This window comes from Mirounga angustirostris, unplaced genomic scaffold (genome assembly GCF_029215605.1).
Source record: "Mirounga angustirostris isolate CCGP_5_RB_7025 unplaced genomic scaffold, mMirAng1.0.hap1 SCAF_8, whole genome shotgun sequence".
In the NCBI taxonomy this organism is placed as follows: domain Eukaryota; kingdom Metazoa; phylum Chordata; class Mammalia; order Carnivora; family Phocidae; genus Mirounga; species Mirounga angustirostris.
The window spans coordinates 85,142,110-85,156,805 of NW_026991716.1; the positions used below are offsets into that span (position 1 = coordinate 85,142,110).

The following is a 14,696-nucleotide window of genomic DNA, read 5'->3' on the forward strand; positions in this document are numbered from 1 at the left end:
TAACTCCATGCCAGTTGCTAATTCAAGATGAAAGTACTACTTCACCCAGTTGGTAGTCAACTGATAAATCTCATCCTCCTAAAAGTTTCACCAGATAAAACATTTAAAATGTTTACATACATTTGTGAGTGAAAAGAAAATCCAAGTGCATGAAGGTAACAAGGTAGGTCAACCCAGCCCTTTCCCAACGTCCCATGCTTCCACCATGAAATGGAAGATAGAATGGGTCATACACATGACAGCAATCCTCATACCGATGGTTTCTTACGTGGAGGAGACTGTATTACTATTTTAATATTTCAAATGTCACAATATTACATTCTTTATATTCAATAAAAGAATAAGCACAGTACTACTACTAGTAATAATTTATAACCGTTACATTTTTAAAGTCTGACATATTATATGGCCTAACTCAGTAATATATTCTTAGCATTCAGTAAATATTTATTGAATGCCTAATATTTGTCAGATGTATAAATTCACTAGCTTAACTACTTTGGGGGGAAAATGCTTTCATATATGTATTGTTGAGAATACCCTCAAAAATGGCCTAGAGTCATATATTAATCATGTTAACTTTTTTAGCTGAATGTGCTTCTTCTTAAATGACTACAAGAAATTCTAGAGTAATGCTGTCTGATATGATAACCACTAGCCTCAGGTGACTACTGAACACTGTCGAGATATGGCTAACACAACTGAGGTACGGAATTTTTAATTACATTTTAATTACATTTAATTACAATTAACTACAATTAAATAAAATAGCCACACATGGTTAGTGGCTGCCATATTGGACAGCAGAGTTCTACAGGATTATTCTAGCACGTGCAGAAGTTGGAATTTAACATTTTGTTCTCCGTGGGAAAATAAATTTTGTTACACCATATACTTAGTGTGCTACTCAAAACAGCCTTGTCTTCTCATGCCACAGAATATTTTTTGTTTACTTTTTTAGCAGAATTAAATCAATTCACTATTTAACAAAACAATGTTGTTTGTTTTCCCTCCACTGTAACAGATTTCTAATTATTTAAGGTGCTAGGGCACAGAAAAGAAAAAATATATATATATATATAAATGAAATACACATATATTATGTAAATCTTAAACCTTTCCCTCTGGCAAATTTTTAAGGCATCTGCTTAACAGTTGGAAAGCTATTTTCTTTAGTAGTTTACCTCTATTCTTGATCATGCTCATATCTTTATACTGGTATGATCCACTAGTAAAATAGATAAATATGTCAGAAGAAAAATGGAAAAACTAAAATTTTCAAGTCGAAGAGTTAATGAATCAGCTTAAAAAATAACCACAGCATGATTAGTTTCTCCAGCTAACTCTGGAAATTCTGTATATACCCAAACAAAACACTGGCCAGGTCACAAGGCTTATTAATAAGACATCCTTACATGGAGGTGTGAAAAATTAATTTTATTTTTAAATATCATGATACTTTCTGGCTCAACATGTTCCTTTAAAAATATTAAAAGGTTTCCATATTACTCTTCTATTACACATGTAATTACTGACTAAAGAATAATATTACTGATTAACATAAGGTAAAAATAATGTGAGCCACTCACATACACTTCAAGGAAAGTGCTTGCAATTTTTTATGAAAACACCTGTTTACATTTTCACTTCATTTAATGGACAATTTCATATTTTTCTTCAAAATCTACAAATGCCTTAATGGAACATTAAGACATTCCCACCATTATAAGAACTAAACAAAACCAACCCTAAAATAAAACCCTACAAAAGCGCATTGATTTTATTACAGAACACATATTAAGTCACTGCGTAAAGCTCTTTTTTATGAACACTTTTGGAAAGCTCACATTGAGTTCCAGCACAGCTCTATTATCAATCTGTGAACAGAAGGACACATCAAGCAAGGAAAGATCTTTACAAGATTCCAGAAGCTTTCTTAAGGATGGTGGACTTACCATTCTTGTTCCTGTTAAAGCAAAACAAAACACTGTAAATATCATATTTATATAACATCCTGATAAAGAGCCCCTTTACTATTTATTGTTTAAAATGCACTTAAAATAAATTGCCTTTTAAAAGGAAAAAGCATTTCTTTAAACCAAAGACATACTGCAATAATCCTGTAAAAAAATACAAACTGAATTCTCCTTAGCCAATTTGGCATCTAAGACCTGGATTTTGTCAATACTCTACCCACTGTCTTCATTTCTACCTCCAACTCCTTCTAGTCAGCTCCTCCAGACTTTCCTATTTCTGTCACCCAAGTTTTCCTCAACCCGTGGGTCAAATCAGACAGCAGTGCTTATAATGATCCCCCTCATATTCCATGCAGTGCAGTTACTGAGCAACCACCCCTGCAGAAACTTGTGTGTCAGACACTGGAGATGCAAAGATGAGTAAGACATGTGTCTGCCGTAAGGAGCTCACTGACCAAACAAGTAACTACAACACAATTTGGTCAGTTTGACAGTAAGTGGTGGGTACAAAACGGCATGACTGGAAGTCAGATGATGGACACTGGACACTGCGTAGCTCACGTTAAATGTGAAGACACTACGGGACGTTCAGATAGAAGCTCAATTACATACATTATGAAAAGCACCTGCTACCTAGCAGGTACTCAATAAATACCAAATATCATTAGGCTTTAGGATATCATCTGTTGTAAAACAAACCTTGCTTTAACTACAGGTTTTCTAGGGAGAAAAAAAAAAAAATCACAGTCCTATCACTTATACACTCCTACTGTTATGGGGACCGAAGTATCTGTAAAGTTAACCTAATGCCTTTTTCCCTGAGAAATCCTTTTGACTCCCTTCCCCGCCGTGGGCTCTGGAGGCAGAAGCTATACTGCCACATTGACTCTGGCTGGCCCCCAGATTCTCCCGGGCATTCAGAATGGGGCTTCAGGACAGCCTTCAGTGTCCATACATCTCTCTCGAACTAAAGACACGAAAAACTGATCGGGGCTGTTAGATTTAGCCATGTGTACCTAGAAAGACAGAGATGGCCAGCATGACAAGAAAAGAACAAGGCAAAGCCAAAGGGAGAAGCATACATAAGAGTATCTGTGAGTTTACAGATACAGGGGCAGAGGGGGGAGGGGGCTGGTGCCTGAGCATGAAGGACAGGAAAAGAAAGAAAAAAGAAAAAAACAGCTTTCTTGCCTTTTGGTGGTTTTCTAGTCTCTCCTGAGGTCTGACCATAGCTAGCTCCTACCTGTGGATCTCAGAGAGACACCTCTATCTTCATAATCATTTTCTTTCCCTTATATATATGTTAGCGTGAGTGGTTTCTGTTACACAAGCTCAGAGAACCTCAGCTAAGACACTTAGCTATGTGGTGTTTTTCGCCCACCCATTTTCTATTTGGTCATTAGAATATGAGTTTCCTGATAAATTAGAAGTTCCTAAAAGCCTAAGAGAATGTCAGGGAAGGCAGTCGGGAGATTGGAAACTGACCTAGGCTAGGACGCCCTGTCTTATGCTTGCAGACACCATGTGCTTTTGTTTTTTTATCCATTGACACAGCTATGTTCTCCAGCTCGCTCCTTCAGGGCTGGGGCAGCATCTATCTTGTTCAGTGACCCATCTCCAGTGTTGGCAACAATGCCTGACACAGTATATGTTCAATAAGTGTGTAATACATGAAAGAATGAAGGCTGGTGTTTAATTTCCCAATACCACCACCCTGGTTTAGACCCTTATTAGATGGATTACTGCAGCTAATCTCCCTGATCTCCTCCATCTCCAGTTCACCTACCACTTGTTTCTAGATTAATATCCCTAAAAAGCTCTAAATATATCACTCATGCCCTGAATTAAACCTGATAATAGCTCTTCCTTGTTTAATTCTGTGCAGATTCCTCATCCCAGTGTTCAAAACTCTCTGTGAAAGCCTCCATTATACTAACGTTCTAAGTCAAATTAGATTGTCTATTCTCTGAAGATACTCTGTATTTTTAACTCTGATGCTTTTGTTTCATGCTATTCATTCTGCTTAAAATGCTCTCCTCCCCTTATTTCCTATTCACGTTTCAAGGATACCTTTCAAATACCTATTAACCTTTTTAATTAAACTTTTTCTTATTTCTCTAATCATATGTACTCTCTTTTCTTTGAGCCTCCAAATGCACTTCCTTCTGGCTTGCATGTAAGTTCTTTATATTCTGTTTTACTTCTTCTTTTTTGCGGGGGGGGCACGTTATAAACTCTCTGAAGGTAGAGACTGTATCTTGCTCAGCTTTGTACTGATCAGTAAGCATTTTCGGTATGAAGAAGGTATGCTACCTAACGTTCATACATGCCAATCACAAAATGACAAAATAATCACTGTCAGCTTGGGGTTTAACTAAGAATTTATTTATTTATTTATTTTTTTAGTGGATTCAAACACTTAAGGATAAAAGGAAACCATAAAACAACAATAAAAATGAAAATATAGCATAGTGGTTTAGGAGCATAGACTGATTCAAATTCAAATTTCCTTACTAGCCATGAGATCCTGGGCAAATCACACAACTTGTTTCAGCCTGTTTCCACTTCTGTGGCTATAATATACCTCATAGAATTGTTGTGAGGGTTAAATCAGTTAATACAGGCTCACAACAGTATAAAGCACACAGTAACATTGCTGCTATTATTATTATTATTATTGATATTTTTACTGTTCTTCATATTTGAAATAAGATGTTCTAATACATAGGCATGTATGGCCCTGTTTCACCTCTAATTTGTCTTAGCCTAATAATGATACTACCTCACTCCTCTTTTCTGAGTATAGTTGACACACAATGTTACATTAACTTCAGGTATACGAGGTAGTGATTCAACAAGTTTACACATTACGCTACGTTCACAACTGTAGCTCCCGACTGTCGCCATGCAATATGCTACAACAGCATTGACTAGATCCCTCTACTGTGCCTTTTATTCCCATGACTTACTCATTCCATAACTGGAAGCCTGTGTCTCCCACTCCCCTTCACCCATTCTGCCCATCCCTCCACTACCCTTTCCTCTGGCAACCATCAGTTTGTTCCCTATAGGTCTGATTCTGCTTTTTGTTTATTCATTTGTTGTTGTTGTTTTAAGATCCCACTTATGAGTGAAATAATGTTATTTATCTTTCTCAGTGTGACATGTCACTTAGCATAATACCCTCCATGTTGTCATAAATGGCACAATCACATCCTTTTTATGGCTGTGTAATACTCCATTGCATATCTATACACCACATTTTCCTCATCCATTTTTACTGATAGACACTTAGGTTGCTTCCATACTTTGGCTACTATAAATAATGCTACAGTGAACATAGGGGTGCATATATCTTTTCGAATTTGTGGTGTTTTGTTGTTGTTGGTTTTTTTTGAATAAACACCCAATAGTGGAATTACTACAACATACAGTAATTTTATTTTTAATTTTCTGAGCCACTTCCATACTGTTTTCCACAGTAGCTGTACCAATTTACATTCCCACCACGAGGGTTCCTTTATCTCCACATCCTCACCAACATTTATTTCTCATGTTTTTTATTTTAGCCATTCTAATAAGTGTAAGGTGGTATCTCATTGTGGTTTTGATTTGCATTTCCCTGATGATTAGTGATGTTGAACACTTTTCATGTGTCTGTTGGCTATCTGCATGTCTGAACACTTTTCATGTGTCTGTTGGCTATCTGCATGTCTTCTTTGAAAAAATGTCTATTCAGGTCCCCTACCCATTTTTTAATCATATTGTTTCTTTGGTATTTTTAAGTTCTTTATGTATTTTGGATATTAAGCCCTTATAGGATATATATCATTTGAAAGTATCTTCTCCCATTCAGTAGGTTGTCTTTTTGCTTTGTTGATGGCTTATTTTGCTGTGCAAAAGCTTTTTATTTTGATGTAGTCCCAATAGTTTATTTTTGTTTTTGTTTCCCTTGCCTTAGGAGACATATCTAGAAAAATCTTGCTACAGCTGATGTTAGAGAAATTGCTGCCTGTGGTCTCTTCTAGGATTTTTGTGATTTCAGGTTTCACATTTAGGTCTTTAATCCATTTGGGTTTGTTTTTGTGTAGGGTATTAAAAGGTGGTCTGGTTTTATTCTTTTACATGTAGCTGTCCACTTTTCCCAGCACCATTTGTTGAAGAGACTGTCTTTTCCCATTGTATAATCTTGCCTCTTTTGTTATAAATTAATTGACTATATAATTGTGTGTTTATTTCTGGGCTCTCTATTCTGTTCTATTCAAACACATTGATCTATGTGTTTATTTTTGTGCCAGTAACATACTGTTTTGATTATCACAGCTTTGTAGTATATCTTGAAATCTGGAATTTTGATACCTCCAGCTTTGTTCTTTCTCAAGATTGCTTTAGCTATTTGAGGGTTTTTGTGGTTCCACACAAATTTTAATACTATTTGTTCTAGTTTTGTGAAAAAATGCTGTTTGTATTTTGAAGGGGATTGCCCTAAATCTGTAGATTGACTTGGGAAATATGGACATTCTAATTAGACTAATTCTTCCAATTCATGAGCATGGAGTATCTTTTCATTTATTTGTGTCATCTTCAATTTCTTTCATCAGTGCTTTATAGTTTTCAAGTACAGTTCTTTCACCATTTTTGTTAAGTTTATTCCTAGGTGTTTTATTCGTTTTGGTGCAACTGTCAATGGTGTTGTTTCTTAATTTTTCTTTCTGCTACTTCATTATTGGTATATGGAAATGCTACTCATTTCTGGGTACTAATTTTATATCCTACAACTTTACTGAATTCATGTATTACTTCTAATAGTTTTTTTGTGGAATCTTTAGGATTTTCTATGTATAGGATCATGTCACCTGCAAATAGTGAGGGTTTAACTTCTTCTTTACCAATATGGGTTCCTGTTATTTCCTATCTGATTGCTATGCCTAGGCCTTCCAGTACTATGTTGAATAAGCGTGGTGAGAGTGGACATCCTGGTCTTCTTCCTGGTCTCAGAGGAAAATCTCCAGTTTTTTATCATTGAGTATGATGTTAGCTGTGGGTTTTTCATATTGGCCTTTATTACATTGAGGTATGGTCCCCTCTTAATTATTACTATTATGTTGAGGTAAGTTCATTCCACTTTGTTGAGAGTTTTTATCATGAATGGATGTTGAATTTTGTCAAATGCTTTTTCTGCATCTATTGAGATAATCAGATGATTTTTATCCATTTCTTCTAGGTTGTTCAGTTTGTTGGCATATAAGTTTTCATGGTATTCTCTTATAATTCTTTGTATTTCTGTTGTGTTGGTTGTTACTTCTCTTTATTTCTGATTTTATTTCTCTTCTATTTTTGATAAATCTGGCTATGGGTTCACTGATTTATCTCAAGGAATCAGCTCTTGGTTTCATTGATTTTTTTTCTTTTTTTTTAGTCTCTGTATCATTTAATTCTGCTCTGACCTTTCTTCTATTTCTTCTACTCACCTTGGGTTTTGTTTGTTCTTCTTTTCTAGTTCCTTTAGGTGTAAGGTTAGATTATTTGAGATTTCTCTTGTTTCTTGAGGTAGGCCTGTATCACTAAAATTTCCCTTAGAACTGCTTTTGCTGCATCCCAAAGATTTTGGACCATTAGGTTTTCATTTTCATTTATCTCCATTTTTTTTTTTATTTCTTTCGATTGCTTCAGTGACCCATTCATTGGTTGTTTAGTATCATTCTGTTTAGTCTTCAGGTGATTGCATCTTTTCTGTTTTTTTTTTCATTGTGATTTATTTCTAGTTTCATACCATTGTGATTGGAAAAGATGGAAAAGATGCATGGTATAACTTTAATCTTCTCAAATTTTTTGAGGCTTGTTTTGTGGCCTAATATGTGATCTGTTCTGGACAATGTTCCATGTGCAATATATATATATTATGTTGTTTTCAGATGGAATGTTCTCTATATATCTGTTATGTCCAGCTAGTCCAATGTGTCATTCAAAGACATTATTTCCTTGTTGATTTTCTGCCTGGATGATCTATCCATTGATGTAAGTGGAATGTTAAAGGCTGCTACTATTCTGTATTACCATCAATTTCTCTCTTTATGTCCACTGATATTTGCTCTATATATTTAGGTGTTCCAGTGTTGGGTGTATAGATATTTACAAGTGTTACATCTTCTTGTTGGACCGATCCCTTTCTCATTATGTGATGCCCTGTCTCTTGTTATAGTCGTTGTTTTAAAGTCTATTTTCTCTGATGTAAGTATTGCTACCCTTCCCTTTTTTTTTTTTCACTTCCATTTGCATGGTGAATGTTTCTCCATCCCATCACTTTCAGTGTATGTGTCTTTAGGTCTAAGGTGAGTCTCTTGTAGTCAGCATAAAGATGAGTCTGTTTTGTTTTGTTTTGTTTTATCCATTCTGCCTCCATTGGAGGTTTTGGCCATTTACATTTACATTTAAAGTAATTATTGATAGCCATGTACTTATTGCCATATTATTATTTGTTCTCTGGTTGTTTTTGTAGTTTTTCTCTGTTCCTTTCTTCCTTTGCTCTCTTTCCTTATGATTGATGAGTTTCTACAGTGTTATGTTTGGTTTTCTTTCTCTTTATTTTTTGTGTATCTATTATAGGTTTGGATTTGTGGTTACCATGAGGTTCATGTATAGCATCCTAAGTATATAGCAGTCTATATTAATTTCATGATATTTAAGTTCAAACACATTCTAAAAACAAAACAGAAAAATAAAAAAACCCCACCTTTTTCTTTTTCCTCCTTCTGTTTTATGAACATGTTGTCCTATTTTACAGCTTTTTACTCATAACTTTCTTATGTCTAATTATGGCCATTTCTTTTCCACCAAAGAGGTCCCTTTAACATTTCTTGAAAATCTGGCTTAGTGGTGATAAACTCCTTTATTTTTTTTGTTTGTCTGGGAAACTCTTTATCTCTCCTTCAAATATGGATGACAACCTTTCCGAGTAGAGTATTCTTGGTTATAGGTGTTTTCCTTGCAGCACTTTGAATGTATCATGTCATACCCTTCTGGCCTGCAAAGTTTCTGCTGAATTAATCAGCTGATAGTCTTGTAGGTTTTCCCTTGTAGGCAACTTTTTGTCTCTCTTTTGCTTTTAAGATTCTCTCTTTATCATTAACCTTTGACATTTTAATTATTATGTGTTGTAGTGTGGACCTCCTTGGATTCATCTTGTTTGGAACTCTATTCGATGTGGATGTCTGTTTCCTTCTTTAGGTTAGGGAAGTTTTCAACTATTATTTCTTCAAATAAGTTTTTTACCCTTTTCTCTCTCTTCTTCTGGCACCCCTATAAGCAAATGTTTTTTGCTTGATGTTGTCCAAGAGATCTCTTAATCTATCCTCATTTTTAAAAATTCTTTTCTCTTTTCAATGTCCATTTTGGGTGCTTTCCATTACCCTGTCTTCCAGATGTCTGTTAAATTCTTCTGCATCTGCTAATCTATTGATTCCCTCTAGTGTGTTTTTTACTTCAGTTATTGGATTCTTCAACCCTGACTGGTTCTTGTTTATATTTTGTATCTCTTTACTGAAGGTCTCAATGGGTTTTTCCACTCTTCTTTCCAGCCTGGTTATCTTTATGATCACTACTTTACATTCTTTTTCAGGCCTACTGTTTATTCCTGTTTCACTTAGTTCTTTTCCTGAGTTTTTTTTTTTTTTCCTTATTCTTTCTTTTGGAGCATATTCCTCTGTCTCCCCATTTTGCTTGACTTTCTGTGTTTGTTTCTACGGATTAGGCTGAAGAGCTGCTTCTCCTAAATTTGAAGGAATGGTCTTGTGTTTGGTCATTCCCTATGTAGACTGTGCTTCACTTTTGCTGGCTGGCTGGAGCTGCGGCTCGCCTGGGCTGGCAGTCCTGGTACTTTCCACATAGTGAGTGCCCTGTCAGGATAGCTAAAACTGAAGTGGATGCAGGCCAGGGTGCCCAAAGGTTCTATGCACTGAGGGCACCCTAGCAGGACAGCTAAAGCTGAAATGGGTGCAAGCCAGGGTGTCCCAGAGTGCTCTATGCGGTGGGTGCCCTGGCTAAGTGGCTGAAACTGATGCGGTGTGCAGGCCAGGAGGTCCCTGAGCTCTCTGCACAGAGGGTACCCTAGCAGGATAGCTGAAACTAAAGTGGGTGCAAGCCAGGGGGACGTGGGGCTCCACACATAGAGGGCACCTTGGAAGGACACCTGAGGCAGAAATGGATATAAACTAGGGGTGTTCCTGGATTCTTCACACAGAGGGTGCCCTGAATGGTGGCTGTAGTTGAGATGGAGTATAGGCTGGGAGGTCCTGTGGCATTCCACATAGGGGACATCTTGGCAGGACAACTAAAACTAAAATGTGGTCCCTGGGCTCTCCACACAAAACATGCTCTGGCAGGACAGCTGAAACTGAATTGGGTGCAAGTTGGGTTGTCCCATGGTGTTCCATGGAGCAGGTGCCCCGGCTGGGTGGTTGGAGCTGAGGCTGGCAAGGGTGGAAGTGTTCCGGGGTGTTCCACAAAGGGGGCGTCCTGGGCTGAAATCAATGCAGGCATGGGCCTAGGGTACCCAGGGTGTTCCACACAGGAAGCACCCTGGCAGGGTGGCTGGATCTGAAGCAGAAGTCAGCCAAGATGGTCTGAAGCACTCTGCACTGGTGGTGTCCTAGAAGTCATCTGAAGCCAAAGCGGTGTGGGCCTGGCATGTTTTGGAGTGTTTTGCACCTGTGTCACCCTGGTGTGAAGGCTGGGGCTGTAGTGAGAACTAACCAGGGGTGTCCTGGTGTGCACCACTTTGTGACCACCTTGGTAGGACAGCTGGGGCTGGTGTGGGCTAAGGGCCCAGGGCTCACTGAGGCACCAGGCCAGTTAGGTTGCCCAGACTGTGCAGTGGTCTGTGCTTTCAAGGTGGAGGGGGAGTGCAAACCATGTCCATCAGCCCCGCCCACTCTGAGAGCATCCTAGCAGCCCCACCCCCCCACTGTTTGGTGGAGTTCTAGTGCCAACTCTTTTATATACTAGTTGTTCTTTTAGATCACGGCTTTCTAGAGAAAGAAAATAATAATAATAATAATAAATGAGAAAAGAAAAAAAAACATAAAAATGAAAACAAAAACAGAAACAAACAAGACCAAAAAAAGAAAAAAAAAACAAAACACAGCTTATTTTCTATGCCCCAGCACCACCGCCCACAAGGTGTGGGCTTGTGGACCCTGGTCTCACTGAGGTCGCCAGTTCACTGTGATGACCAGAATCGCTGGTGTCCAGATTCTGCTGGGGTGTAGGCTTTTAAGGTGGGGTGGGAACATAAACCGTGTTGTTCTCCACTCCCTCTGACCCAGAGAGTAAGCCCTCAGTCCAGTGCAGTTTGACAGGGTTCCAGTGTTGTCTCTTTTATATGCTAGTTGCTCTTCTACACTGAGGCTTTCTCTGTCCAAGGACAGAGAGACCTGTTCCCGTCCCTCAGTACTCCCCCTCCCCACTGCTGTTGGCATTGTCGGGGTCGGGGGGTTCCTTCTGTTACTGTGTTTCAGTTGTTCTTGCTGTTCTGTCTCTGGCCTTGCAGAAGCTGTTCAGTCAACCCTCAGTTCTTCAGGACGAACTGTTCCATAAATAGGTATTAACTGCTGTGTTCCATGGGGGTAAGTTCAGGGTCTTCCTATGTTGCCATCTTGGACTGGAGATATCCATATATCCTTGCTCTTATGTTTAGGAAAGTTACAAATGTCTTCAAAAAGAAGCCATTATACTTTTTTTTTTCTAAATTTTATTATGTTATGTTAGTGACCATACAATACATCATTGGTTTTTGATGTGGTGATCCACGATCCATTGTTTTCGTATAACACCCAGTGCCCCATGCAGTACGTGCCCTCCTTAATCCCCATCACCGGGCTAACCAATCACCCCTCCCCCCTCCCCTAAAAACCGTGTTTGTTTCTCAGAGTCCATAGTCTCTCATGGTTCATCTCTCCCTCCGATTTCCCCACCCTTCATTTTTCCCTTCCTTCTCCTAATGTCCTCCATGCTATTCCTTATGTTCCACAAATAAATGAAACCATATGATAATTGACTTTCTCTGCTTATTTCACTTAGCATAATCTCCTCCAGTCCCACCCATGTTGGAGATCATATCACAGGCTATCTTTTAATCTTGGACTTTAAATCATTTTTTATTTTTTCTTATCTCTCCCTCCTGCTCTTATATTTCTCTCCTACTACACATCATTCTCCTTTACCTAAAGGAACCCATGCTATTAATCTTTTGTATTTTTCCATGTTTTCTTCAAGCTTTTTAAAGAATTCAAAATATAGTTAATATGTAATAAATATAAGATCATTTTTTTTTGTAGTTTTTAATTTTATTATGTTATGTTAGTCACCATACAATACATCATTGGTTTTTGATGTGGTGATTCACGATCCATTGTTTTCATATAACACCCAATGCTCCATGCAGTACGTGCCCTCCTTAATACCCATCACCGGACTAACCAATCCCCCCTCCCCCCTCCCCTCTAGAACCCTGTTTGTTTCTCAGAGTCCATAGTCTCTCATGGTTCCTCTCTCCCTCCAATTCCCCCCCCATTTTTCCCTTCCTTCTCCTAATGTCCTCCATGTTATTCCTTATGTTCCACAAATAAGTGAAACCATATGATAATTGACTTTCTCTGCTTGATTATTTCGCTTAGCATAATCTCCTCCAGTCCCATCCATGTTGGTGTAAAAGTTGGGTATTTTTATCTTTTCTGATGGCTGAGTAATATTCCATTGTATATATGGACCACATCTTCTTTATCCATTCATCTGTTGAAGGGAATCTCGGCTCTTTCCACAGTTTGGCTATTGTGGACATTGCTGCTATGAACATTGGGGTGCAGATGGCCCTTCTTTTCACTACATCTGTGTCTTTGGAGTAAATACCCAGGAGTGCAATTGCTGGGTCATAGGGTAGCTCTATTTTTAAATTTTTGAGGCACCTCCACACTGTTTTCCAAAGTGGCTGTACCAACTTGCATTCCCACCAACAGTGTAAGAGGGTTCCCCTTTCTCCACAACCTCTCCAACATTTGTGGTTTCTTTCCCTGTCCATTTTGGCCATTCTAACTGGTGTAAGGTAGTATCTCAGTGTGGTTTTGATTTGGATTTCCCTGACGGCTAATGATGATGAACATTTTTTCATGTGTCTGTTAGCCATTAGTATGTCTTCTTCAGAGAAGTGTCTTTTCATCTCTTCTGCCCACTTTTTGACTTGATTATTTGTTTTTTGGGTGTTGAGTTTGAGAAGTTCTTTATAGATCTTGGATACCAGCCCTTTATCTGTAGTGTCATTTGCAAATATCTTCTCCCATTCTGTGGGTTGCCTCTTTGTTTTGTTGACTGTTTCCTTTGCTGTGCAGAAGCTTTTTATCTTGATGAAGTCCCACAAGTTCATTTTTGCTTTTGTTTCACTAGCTTTTGGAGATGTATCTTGAAAGAAGTTGCTGTGGCCGATGTCAAAGAGGTTACTGCCTATGTTCTCCTCTAGGATTTTGATGGATTCCTGTCTCACATTGAGGTCTTTCATCCACTTTGAGTTTATCTTTGTGAGTGGTGTTAGAGAATGGTCGAGTTTCATTCTTCTGCATGTGGCTGTCCAATTTTCCCAGCACCATTTATTGAAGAGACTGTCTCTTTTCCATTGCGTGTTTTTTCCTGCTTTGTCAAAGATTATTTGACCAAAGAGTTGAGGGTCCATATCTGGGTTCTCTATTCTGTTCCATTGGTCTGTATGTCTGTTTTTGTGCCAGTACCATGCTGTCTTGGTGATCACAGCTTTGTAATATAGCTTGAAATCGGGCAACGTGATGCCCCCAGCTTTGTTTTCCTTTTTCAACATTTCCTTGGCGATTTGGGATCTTTTCTGATTCCATACAAATTTTAGGATTGTTTGTTCCAGCACTTTGAAAAATGTCATTGGAATTTTGATCGGGATGGCATTGAAGGTATAGATTGCTCTGGGTAGCATAGACATTTTAACAATGTTTATTCTTCCGATCCATGAGCATGGAATATTTTTCCATCTTTTTGTGTCTTCTTCAATTTCTTTCATAAGTGTTCTGTAGTTCCTAGAGTATAGATCCTTTACCTCCTTGGTTAGGTTTATTCCGAGGTATCTTATGGGTTTTGGTGCTATTGTAAATGGAATCGTTTCTCTAATTTCTCTTTCTACAGTTGCATTGTTAGTGTATAAGAAAGCAACTGATTTCTGTGCATTGATTGATTTCTGTACCACATTACTGAACTGCTGGATGAATTCTAGTAATTTGGGGGTGGAGTCTTTTGGGTTTTCCACATAAAGTATCATGTCATCTGTGAAAAGTGAGAGTTTGACTTCTTCTTTGCCAATTTGAATACCTTTTATTTCTTTTTGTTGTCTGATTGCTGTTGCTAGGACTTCTAGTACTATGTTGAACAACAGTGGTGAGAGTGGGCATCCTTGATGTGTTCCTGATCTTAAGGGAAAGGCTCTCAGCTTTTCCCCATTGAGGATGATATTCGCTGTGGGTTTTTCATAGATGGATTTTATGAACTTGAGCAATGTTCCCTCTATCCCTATATTCTGAAGAGTTTTAATCAGGAAAGGATGTTGTATTTTGTCAAATGCTTTTTCTGCATCAATTGAGAGGACCATATGGTTCTTCTCCCTCCTCTTATTAATGTGATCTATCACATTGATTGATTTGCGAATGTTGAACC

The 14,696-nt window shown here is 38.1% G+C and overlaps 1 protein-coding gene across 1 annotated transcript in view; it reads right to left on the bottom strand.

The window, feature by feature from the left end:
• Positions 1-1,416: 1,416 nt before the first annotated feature.
• Positions 1,417-14,696, bottom strand: part of FBXL4 (F-box and leucine rich repeat protein 4) — a 79,826-nt gene continuing 66,546 nt past the window's right edge. Inside the window, exon 9 of the mRNA XM_064597896.1 lies at positions 1,417-1,966. Coding sequence (XP_064453966.1) covers positions 1,803-1,966 — 164 coding nt within the window. The 3' untranslated portion in view covers positions 1,417-1,802. The remainder of the gene's footprint in view (positions 1,967-14,696) is intronic.